This window comes from Lingula anatina, chromosome 8, assembly GCF_051362555.1.
Source record: "Lingula anatina isolate TDL-2025a chromosome 8, LinAna3.0, whole genome shotgun sequence".
NCBI lineage: Eukaryota > Metazoa > Brachiopoda > Lingulata > Lingulida > Lingulidae > Lingula > Lingula anatina.
In genome coordinates, this window is record NC_141774.1 from 12,232,625 (window position 1) to 12,244,588 (window position 11,964).

Below are 11,964 nucleotides of genomic sequence, written 5' to 3' on the forward strand. Positions count from 1 at the left end.
CTTAATCTTATTTTATTATTATTATTTTTTTTTTTTTTTACATTAGGAAAAAATCAGTGCTTTCTCTCTCTCTCTCTCTCTCTCTCTCATAGAGAGGGATAATCAAAAGAGGATAAATTTTAAAAACATATGCGTGCGCCATTAACATACTTGGATTTAATAGTATCAATTTCAACCGCATTTTAAAAGGCAATAAACAAATAAATGTTCTACGTATTGCAAGCCGAGACAAGCGCATGATAAAATTGTTCATCGTGTAATTAATCTGTCCCAGATTAAAATGACAGGTGTAATTAGAGGGGGAAGAGGGCACGAGACACTGTGTGGGGGCAGTGACAAGAGGGGGTTGTTATTAACTGGAGACAGATTTTACTGGCGCCTTAACTGGGTGTCATAACAAACTCTCTCTCTCTCTCTCTCTCTCTCTCTCTCTCTCTCTCTCTCACGCACACACACACACACACACACACACACACACACACAACATTAAACATAGAACTCATTGCAGCTATTTCTATTATTACTAAAAAACGACTAAGTGGAGAAATATATTTTGGAAAATTACCGGCGAGCGATATTAATTTGTCTGTGGAAAGAAACTGTTTTAAATGATAGTAATGAAATGTTATAAAAGGGTCGGGGGTGCAGTTTCTCTATTAAAATTACACATTGAAGAGGAGCCTTTTTCTAATAAATCATGTAGGATTCTGAAATAATTGCCTAATTTATGTATTATTGATAATGAATAATTTATATTGCAGTATAAAGACCGAAAGCTCATTGTTTGCCATTAAAAGATTTTTAGGTGGCGATACTCAAACAAAATATCGCTAAGACTGTACTACTTAAGAGAAAGAGTCATATCCTTATGTGTTAGCAGAGAGAACCCTTCCCCCCCCCCCCAAAAAAAAAAAAAATGAAAAGTGAAAATCTGACCGTGATTGGTGACCCTGTCAGTGTCATAACGACGAAATTTTCTTATTTTAAGATACAAGTAGACCTCGCTGATCTTATATATATATATATATATATATATATATATATATATATATATATATATATATATATATATATATATATAATGATAATTCAATAACACGTGTATCATCTCCACAGGGCTGCTGACGCTAGGCCGTCGCCTCGATCTGTTGCTGACTCTAAAAACCAAAAGTAATCATTTTGAGGGCAAACTGTTTTGCATGTTGACAAAAAAGTTTAAGCGTTTGAAACGAGTTTGATGATATCGGCATATTCACCTTTGGTAGTCTTATCTCCATCGTAGAATGAAGAGCGAATGGGGTTTCACAAAAATAATCGGATCGTGTGATAAAACATAGCTCCACGTCCTGAAATGCCTCTCAAAAATAAAATAATAATAAAATGAAGAAATAAATTACCTGTTTTGTTTAACATTAAGACAAACAGGTAACCATTGGCTTTATTAATATATATCATATTCATCCTGGCTCGCACTAGTAGAAGGGGGTAATTGTAGATATATCGGGGATAAAGGTCAGTGATAAAACCAATGACACACATAATGAGGCTGAGTATCTTGGCCATTGATAAAAGCCATTGTCGGTAATAAGAGATCTCATTTAAGATACTGTGTACATGTGCCTGTTTTACCTTGTAACCACAATAAATGAACACTTGACTAGTTGGGGGTGGGGCAGCAGATCCTGATTTTTTATTCATCTGGAAGTCAATTACATTTTTACCCAGATACTTGTAGATGTTTATCATTTCGTTAAAAGCTCGACGGCGCCATTCTAACAAGGGGGGTTCATTATTGTCCGGAGAAATTCTTTGCTATTTTTGAATGAAATACAAAGATATTTATATATTCTGAACTGTGAGCAGATCTTCAATCTTTAGAGAACATCAGTATTTTTTCACAATATCCCCAAATCAAGCAGTCATGATGGTGCTGGAGAGAAAAAAACATTACGTGTATATCGTTTTAGGCGCCAGTGAAATTTCTCCACATATGTGTTACAATCCACACGTGTCACTGTTCCCACAAGAAGTCGCGTGTCCTCTTCCCCCTCTAATTATATCTGTCATTTTAATCAGGGACAGATTAATTACACGATGAACAATTGCCTTGGTCTCTTTATCTTTTGTCAACCAACAAATGCTTCTTGTCCTAGAAAATCATGAAGAATCAAGTCAAAGATAGAGGCTGCGATGCATTTAGGGCTTTCCACACTTGTATTTTGTTCTCTGGCAAATTTTGATAAATCACGCCTTTCATTAATATATAATAAGAATTTTACAAAAGCTGTAACTGGCTTAGGACTTACATTAGAACAAATCATAAATGTTTATAAATGGATGACTTACTTACTATTATCGTCCAACTACGGGATAGCACTAGAATTAATCATAAATGTTCATAAATACTTCCATTATTTACCATTCTATAGGACAACGAAGCGTTCTTTAGTTACAATGGGAATTGTTTTTATAATCAATTGTGATTTAATAGAAAATGTTTTGGGCGTTTTTCGACAATCATGTATTTACATGTATGGATTTTTTTACGATTTAAATACAATACGGAATTTTAATTTTTCTTAAACAGGTAAATTGCTGAAATAACCGTTAAGACTTTACCACAAAATTGACCATTTATTTATTTCTGTCATTATGTCTTCACATGTATTACTTACATGAATTACTTACGATATTGATTTAACACGAAACACTGTCTTCGGGACGGAAAACATAGGTAAAGGTAGGCAATTTATCACAAAATGCTATCAAGCATGTTCTTCTTTTTTCTTCACAGTAGAAGAAAAATGACACTGTGGCATTATTCTCTGAAAATTATCTCAAACTTCACTGACAAGCATTCTTACAAAAGTTGGGCATGCACCAAGCCATAAAGGGAAATAATATAATACGTGATGTCTTGAAAATCTCTCTGACCACGCGATGTAATGACTATTGGTCAAGTATATAAGAAGGGACTCTGACTTGGATGGTCAGAAGCCTCCTGAATCACCGAACGCTCTCCAGAACACCGAAAACATCAAGATGATGCTCAAAGCCGCCTGCCTTATTGCCATCGTGGCCATCGCCGCCGCTGTCCCCGGCACCAAGTACTACCCTGCCCCAGACAACAGCGGAAGACTCCTCTACTTCCCAAACGGCTACAGAGGTTCCCAGAGCTATAGCCAAGGTATCCCAGTAGGCGGATACGGTGGACACGGGCTCCCATACGGAGGCTACGGCGGCTACGGATACGGTGGTCTTCGCTTCCCAGCTAAGTTCGGCTATGTCCGTCCCCTGAACTTCGGCTACAAGCGCCCAATCAACTTCGGCTATGCTCATGGTCTTAAGAAGCCATTCTATGGTTAGATTTGAAGAGAAAGGTAAGCCATATTTTTGTCTTGCCCTTAGTGAACATTTCTTCTGTCGTGTGGATGTAACAAAACGTCACAAGGTTTCGATTTTCGTAACTCAGAACGTTTTCATCATATTTCGAAGATATTTGATTTTACACTTTATTCTCTTTAACTGTACCGTGGCCTTTAGAGTTTGAAACTTAGGAAAAATATTTTAAAGTAGCCATGTAGCATTTGCTTAAAGAAGTCCAAATACGCAATGCCAAATTGAACGTTTATTGTCTTGTCTTTCAAGGCCTTGGCTGTCTCCAAGACTGTCCTAGCATCTATCAGAATAACTTATTTTTAACGCAATATCAGAAAGAAATGTACTGACTGATTATAATAATTATTTATGTTAACTTCAATGATGGCCAACTTGCGAAAGTATTCCTCGTCACGTTTCTAATAGAGTAGTTTTGAGTTAAGCTTCATATTTTCTTTTGTTTTGTTTCTTCAGACTTTCAAGCCTAATCAAAGAGGACCAACAGTTACAGCTGAAAAAGACAATGTGTCCTCAACCACCACTCCTTACGTCATTATGTCAGTCATAGGCCACGCCCACTTTGAAGAGACATTGAATGAGCTGTCGGAATGGACGTATCCACAGTGACACTTGACTCCCTTAACGTAATTTATTGTCACAAAATGTTAAATATCTTATATTTTGTGGAATTAATATCATACAAAATAAATAAAATATAAAACCTTTTGTAAATACGACTTAATCTTATTTTATTATTACTTTTTTTTTACATTAGTAAAAATCAATGCTCTCGCTCTCTCTCTCTCTCTCTCTTTCTCTCTCTCTCTCTCTCTCTCTCAGAGAGCAGGATAATCAAAACAAGATATATTTTAAAACATGTACGTGTGCCATTAACAAACTTGGACTTAATGGTATCAGTTTCAACGACATTTCAAGAGGCAATAAATATATATATATATATATATATTTTTTACGTATTGCAAGCTGAGACAAGCGCATGAGAAAAAATTACAAATCGTATAACAAGTTCTCAGCACAAAAAAAAAAGAAAAAAGCATAGAAAAATGACCCTCAATTGACTTCAATTGATGTTATCATTGGCTTATTTTCGCTGTAGTGACACATTATCTGTGTTATTGGTTTTATCAAGGTATTTAAGGAAATGTCAACGGGTTATCTAGTTGGGCAGTGACCTAAAGTGAGTGGATGTAAATTATCGGGCAGTAATGCTTAATTGTTTACTTCATTTTACGCTGGTGGATATAGGAGTTTTCCAAGCGAGGGACGGAGGGGGAGGGGAGAATGAGGGAGCAGAAACAGTCGCTCTGCATATTTTGACGAGAAGAGTTTGACTCTAATATGTAGGGCACATGGATGGAAAAATGTGCTTAGTTTTGTCGCTTTTCGTTTGCAGTACTATTTTGGAGAGAGAGCCTTAATTTTGCAGTGGCTACGTTACGATGTCATGGAACACTGTCGTTTCTGTTTGTCCACAATTTGCTGTACTCAAACTGTGACTGAGACAACATTGACCAAACAACCGAAGCAATTGTGGCAGCTTCTCTATAGCAATTGCCTCTCTTGACAGACTCCTCAGATGCTGTGGCCATTTTTTGGTTGGTATCTGTATACATCAGTTTATCATACATTATTATATTTTTTTACATCATAGTCATTGTATCAATAAAAAAAATATTAAGCTGAACAGTGTTGAATTTGGTCACCTATAAAAGAACACCTCATCATTATGTAATGAAAGTTAAAATACTTTACCTTTTTTAAAACTATTTATTTATCTATTTTATTCATTTATTATTTATTTATTTATTTTACTTTACGTCCAGAGACATATGGTTGTACAAGGCATATATCTAAACCGGAGAAGCGTTTTTTTTTTTTTTTTTTTTTTTTTGCTAATCACTGACTTCTGTTACACGATATGTGCCAGTTAATCCAAACGAGAAAATTTCAAAATACATATTATAGGCGTAAAATAACGATTACGAAAAGAGCATTGCAATGTTACAAAAAAGATAATAAAAATAAATAATAATAAATTATAATATTATAGGCGTAAAATAACGATTACGAAAAGAGCATTGCAATGTTACAAAAAAGATAATAAAAATAAATAATAATAAATTATAATATTATAGGCGTAAAATAACGATTACGAAAAGAGCATTGCAATGTTACAAAAAGGATTATAAAATAAATAATAATAAATTAAATTATGTCTAACGTCATTTTTCTGAGTTTGCAAATGAATAATTTAAGTCCCGTAGTCACTCATTTTTACCCCTATACTTGCCCAACTTGAAAAATAGAGGTTTATACAATTTTTTTTTCCAAAAGGGCGATTGTATTTTAAACTCCTAGGACCATCCCTGCATGCATACCAAGACCAATTTAAATAAAATATAATAAAATAACGAATCTTGTATGGGACAATTTTAGGATAAATTTAAGAAAGAGTTTAAGCCGTATGAGTTGACCAGGGTGGTCATAAAGTGTTCACACCTGCTACTGAGTTTTGGTGATATAATTGATGGCTGGACGGGTCGTGTTAAGTAAAAATATGTTAGTGGCATTATAAGGTCTTAGGGTACAGACGCTGAAATAGGTCAGGTGCACGTGGGGTGCTTTGCCATGAAAGAGCTAACACATTTTTACTTATCTTACAAACTGTATCTCTCTCTCTCTCTCTCTCTCTCTCTCTCTCTCTCTCTCTCATTATGTATGAAAGAACCTAAAGTTTCTGGAATAATTCAAGTACATTTCGTCAAAAACAAAAACCCTTTCTGTGCCATTTATCGCCGTTAAGCGTTGATCTTGTGTTTTGTATAACACGCCAAAGAGATAAGAAAAATACAAGGTGAAGAACCTTAATAATTATAACTGCCTATATGTTAAATATAGTAATTAAAAGCGTCCCGTTGGTTTAACTGTGTTGAGATTTGAGTACTCTCTCGTTGTCACGCTATTGGCGTGTTCTGTCCAGGTGAGATGGACTGATTAGAGTATGAGGAAACAGAGAACTCGTTCAGTTCGCATTTTATAATTATCCAGCTCCATCCCGTTTAACAGAACTGCGTACAGTGTACTAGTACACATGTACGTGTAGATGTACATTGCTTCTTTACCAAGAGTGTTGTTGCGGTTTTGCCCAATTGAAAAAAAATAAAATGCTCCGAAGGTGGGGCTTATATATGTATATACCAGCACATGTAAGTGAGTTTCTTTAATAGATGGGGACCACATAATTACTACAATAAAAGTGACTCTGATAGTGAGGGCATGAAGTAAATAATTTTACCTTTTAAGAGTTGAAAATATCAATATAAGCAACAGAAAGCTATGCATGGGGATTGCTCAATTGTGATGCGTAGAATATGCACAACTGCTTAGAGTTAAAATCACTGTTGACTAACTACAGTGTAATGTACTAATTTGCAAAGGTTTTGTTCAGTCTGTTTGTTATTAAAGCTTTAACTAAAACGATGGCCTACTTCAACTAAAACGATGCGAATTTATCCTCGTCAATATCAAACATGATGCGGCATCCTGGTACTTCCATGTGCTACATGTATAAATATATACACTCTTTATTTCTGCATTGGGATTTAGGCTCCGTTCACATGACAAATATATTTTCTAAAAATCTATTTGCGGTATTTTGTGATCACGGTCTGTGCCCTGAATACCACACGGCGTAATTACGGGCAGCGCGAGCCAGTTTCTTCCAAAGCTGTAATTAATTCTCGGCGCCGCAAGTAATTACGCAGTGGGGTATTCAGGGCACAGACCGTGATCACAAGATACCGCAAATAGATTTTTAGATTTTTAGAAAAGAGATTTTTCATGTGAACGGTCCCTTAGCATCTTTATTTGAAAAACCTGTCTACTTGCCGAACACGTGACCACACCCTGCGAACCAATCAGATATCGTTTTGCAGGATAAATTTGAATTGTTAGATTTGCAGATTGGCTGATTTATTACCAGACACGTGCATATTTTACATCTCAAAAAGAAAATGACATCCCTGTTTGCCATAAATAGTACGACTCCGTGTATCCCTAAAACGATTTGTTGTGTTCTCCTGCAATATTCCAGTGCCATTAATTCAAATATTTTATGTCCCAAAAATTTACATCCCTGTTCGCCATAGAGGGCACGTCTCCGTGTATCTCTAAAACGATTGGCTGTGTATTGGTGCAATATTTCAATGCCATTAATTTGGATTTTACTCCCATATTTTGTTGTCCATTAAAGCGAGTAATACCGGAGCGGTAGTACTTAGTATTGAGACGAGGCGCATATTTTAATCTGGATGTTTTTGATATATGGGAATACTTTATATCGTTTTAAAACACGCTCTACGTGTTGTGTGGCCTTACAACAATCTACTGGTAGTACTTTAAGTTGAAAATAATACAGCATTGATATTGTATGTTCAAATGAATGTAAAAAATTTACGGAGACTGTTCGCAGGAGTTTTGCTCGTAAAAGAGAGCGAGAGAAAAACCATAAAATAAAGATCTACGTTGTTTGTTACAATGTCCAAGTTTTCGGCTTTCTGCCTTTTTCAGGCTCGGACATTGCACCAAACGCAGTGAACCTTCATAGATGCATTATCACATGTCACATAGGGTTACACTACATCTTTAAGACAGCGGCGGCGCTGGGGGCGGTATTATGAAAAATTCAGTAGGCCGAGGAAGTTTCGGGGCTGCTATTATAACCCAAGTTCCCATGAATGGATACTATAATCGTACATCACCGAGACTGAAATTAAGTAGATGCTGATTAACGCTACGACATGCCAGACGAGAGGCTCTAGTTATTCAGTTTCAATGTCATTATCATGATGAGAAACGGCAAGGCCTTACGTGCGTGTGAAACTTGATATAAATAACAAATCTGGGTGAAAATGAAAAAAAAAATAACTAAGGGCAATGTTTTTGTACAAAATAATAATAATAATAATAATAATGATAATCCGTGGCACAACCTCTGGTTACAAACATCTGCGGCGTTGTAGCGAGGTGTTTTAAGGGCATTAAGCAGCGTATGTATAAGTAGGTATAATGACAATTTGGAATGAATAAGATAATTTGAAATAAAATCTTTTGTAAAACAAGAATTCACAAGATTCCGTGTGTATTAGGTAGATACATGTAATACATAATGATTTTAACACAGACACCATTTTTAGAGAGGGCTGTCGACGTTATTCATGGAAAAAGGAAAAAATGAGAAGGTTCAGTGAACTAGACGAACGAATAAAATGGCATGAAAAAAAGTTTCCTCCCTATCTCTTTTCTCTTCCCAGAAATGAAATAACCAACAAAAACGAGACCAATCCAAACATTTGCCGCACGAATCAAGGGGGCATGTTTTTGTCCTACCCACTTCCCCGAAATTCAGCAAAATTCTGGCCCCGCCAATGTAGTGTTCATAGGGCCTTACCAGTTTAAATGGCCTTCATGTCCTTAGCACAGAGAGTCGTCGACGTCTTAAAAGACCCCAGTTTACCCTCCCATTATGCGGTTGTTGAAGGATGAAATTACGGTACAATTTTAACGACCAGTCCTTATCTGTAATCTGAAATCTCCCCCACCACGCTACGGACTGGCCACCGCTGGAGTATAAAAGCCGGTCAGTTAGCGGTGACCAGTCAGCAGTCTCCTAGGCCAGCCAACGCCAACCTCAAACGCTGAGATCGCCAAGATGATGTTCAAAGTCGCCTGTCTTCTTGCCACTGTGGCCTTTGCCGCCGCCGTTCCCGGGACCCAGTACTACCCAGCTTCTGACGGCAGCAACAGGATCATTTACTATCCAAACGGCTACTCTGGCTCCGGCAGTTACGGACAAGGCATTCCCCTTAGCGGTCACGGAGGCTACGGCGGCTATGGCTACGGAGCTGGCTACGGTGCTGGTATTGGAGCTGGCTACGGTGCTGGCTACGGAGCCGGCTACGGAAGCGGCTATGGTGGTGTCTTCGGATACCCTGGCTTCGGTTATGGTGGTGGACTAGGCGGATTCCGCATGCCGTTTGGATTCGGTGGCAACTACTTCCACAGACCTGCTTACAAGAATCCCGTTCCTTACTACGGTTAAGATGCATTCCATACCAAAGGTACATATGTTTATCATGAAGCTTAGATTGTATTTTACGGTTCGGATTTTACATCTGTTCATTATTTAAGTACTAATACGAGGGGGTTCTTAATTAAAATATTATGGCCCGTATATTATCGATTTAAAACCATTATATGAGTTTTTTCACAAATGTGCAATTTTTCCACAGTGATATACATGATATACGGTATATTATTTTTAAAAATTTATCCTGATAAAATTGTCAGTTCATCTAGAAATGTTACTTTGAACTAAAATTCTCTGAAGCACAACCACTTACCATCGTCGACCTACGTCCTTAAAATGACAACCATCCCTGTCTTAACTCTGAGTTTCTGCCAAGGGCAGATCTTGTATAAATCCTACAAATATCATATTAAGAAACATAAAGCCCGCTTGTCGCCTTGCAGCTGCAACATTTGTACTCCCAAATGCGTCCGTCACATAGCACTATAGATTATGAATCTTTTTCGATTTCACGTCCTCAGGCGAAAGATTTTTTAGAGAATTATGAAGTAAAGGGTTGCCTTAAGCAAAGCATCTCCTTTTATATTTGCTTGCGTGTAAAATCATGCCCTTTTTCATATCGGGCAACGCATTCGTGCGTTTTGCCCTTATTATGCTTTTAGCGCTTTTTAGACAGTTAATCTACAAGACATTTATGTTTTTCCTCCGCCTTCTATTCCCGGCGTGCAAACTCTTCATTTTCATAATTAATACCAAGATCAGAAATACCGTTAAGTTAAGTTTCCCACTAAACCTCGAATGAACGTTCCATTGAGAACCATTTTTGTAACGCCTTTATCTCTTTAAATGACGGGGTCTTTAATTTAAATTCACTTAGAGCGTAAACAGGCGCATCAAACGGTAAAATGGCTTTTACCTGGGGGATCAATTTTGATAACATTTTTATTGTAGGCGAAATAAGTATAGTGATGAAGTTCCTCCTATTTTCTTTCAGTTTTAATTCCGAAAATGAAGCGGATCGCCAAAAGTGACAACACCTTGAAGAAACGAAAGCGTTCCGATAAAGAACCTAAATGTATTATCTCAACACCCTTTTCCACACACATGGTGCTTGGCGCAGACCACTTTAAGACATCAGGAGATTAAAACTCTGCAAAATTTAGGGACATAACATCGGCAAAAGACTCTCTCTTATCGGATGAAACTGTGCCTGAAGAAATTTACGTGTGATATAGGCCATGCGGCGCCTTACCATTGCTTGGGAGCTTTAAAATCGCCATTTGATTATGATGGCATGTACATGTGAATAAATTATGTTTTGTTAAATATGTTTTATTTCTTTTTTCATTGCCGTCAAAACAGCTGGTCTCGCTTCTTGTCTCCTCTCTCTCTCTCTCTCTCTCTCTCTGTGTGTGTCTGTGTGTGTGTGTGTGTGTGCGTGTGTGTGTGTGTGTGTGTGTGTGTGCAAAATGATACCAATTGTTATTATAAAAAAGATAAATAAATAAATAAAAAAAGAATGCTAGACACAAAACGTATTACTAAAGAAATAAAGCGAGAAAAAGACCCAGGCCCAATGTAAAAATGGGCTGTCATTGCCCCACATAGGCTAACATAATTTGGTTTTGACATAGTGAAGAAGAATATTTCTACGATCTGTAAACACCTGCTGTGCCAAGCTGCAGGTAGAACACACATATAGCGCGCGTTGTCCTATTTTTCCTTTATCTCAGTCTTGGAGAATGTGGATGATTACATGGGCGACAAACGGTAATTTCTGGCCTGTGGAGGATGAAAACTTATCAGTGAGATTAAACGATTAGCGGTACAGTATGTGCTCCGTCAGGAATAAAGATTGTTGTCCCTAAGTTTAAGGGCATCCATGCATTTCAGTTAACGATCTTATTCTGATGGGTGGTAATGGAGATGTGGATTTGCTTGTAGGCTTACGCTGTTATAATGCAAAATTGTGGATTTTTTTTAAGGAAATGAATTGCATGTTTAGAACTACATAAACATGTTTGGTTAGTCTACTGTATGATTATTTATTTATTTTATTTATTTATTATTATTATTTTTTTTTTTTTGGATTGCTTTAGATAGGGCCTAAAGGAAGCATTCCTAAGGATTGTCACAACTCCCGTATTAAAATTCGTTGACCACCGTGAACAAATTAAAACCTGTTATCTTCAGTTATAGGTGAGATAAGAGGAGAAATATTACTCTTTTTTCAATTTTGAATCTCCGTAAGCTCTTAAGAGCAGTTCCTACCAGTAGGCCTATATCTTCCATCATACAAGGTGCTGGGCATATGCATGTAGCCGTTTTTCTAGAATCGTGTTTTTCACGATAATAGTTTCTGGTTGCCAGAATCGTGGTTTTTTTTTTTTTTTTTTTTTGAAAAGCTTAATTGGAATCTAGACACAATCTAAGACACTAACTTCAGCGCCTTGATATCAGTGGTATATGAAAGCGGG

At 36.9% G+C, this 11,964-nt stretch overlaps 2 protein-coding genes across 2 annotated transcripts; both read left to right on the forward strand.

Moving 5' to 3' along the window:
* Positions 1-2,974: 2,974 nt before the first annotated feature.
* Positions 2,975-3,972, forward strand: LOC147760358 (uncharacterized). The gene is made up of 2 exons (XM_086994450.1): positions 2,975-3,380; positions 3,853-3,972. Exon 1 carries the CDS (start codon positions 3,043-3,045, stop codon positions 3,364-3,366), a length of 324 nt encoding a protein of 107 aa, XP_086850576.1. The 5' UTR covers positions 2,975-3,042; the 3' UTR covers positions 3,367-3,380; positions 3,853-3,972.
* Positions 3,973-9,044: 5,072 nt separating this feature from the next.
* On the forward strand, positions 9,045-10,813 carry LOC106167653 (uncharacterized). Its single transcript, XM_013546492.2, has 2 exons — positions 9,045-9,518; positions 10,482-10,813. Exon 1 carries the CDS (start codon positions 9,110-9,112, stop codon positions 9,497-9,499), a length of 390 nt encoding a protein of 129 aa, XP_013401946.1. The 5' UTR covers positions 9,045-9,109; the 3' UTR covers positions 9,500-9,518; positions 10,482-10,813.
* The last annotated feature ends 1,151 nt before the right edge of the window (positions 10,814-11,964 follow it).

Bases quoted from the DNA above. Each gene is read 5' to 3' on its own strand.
- LOC106167653 (XM_013546492.2), top strand. From the start codon at position 9,110: ATGATGTTCAAAGTCGCCTGTCTTCTTGCCACTGTGGCCTTTGCCGCC.
- LOC147760358 (XM_086994450.1), top strand. From the start codon at position 3,043: ATGATGCTCAAAGCCGCCTGCCTTATTGCCATCGTGGCCATCGCCGCC.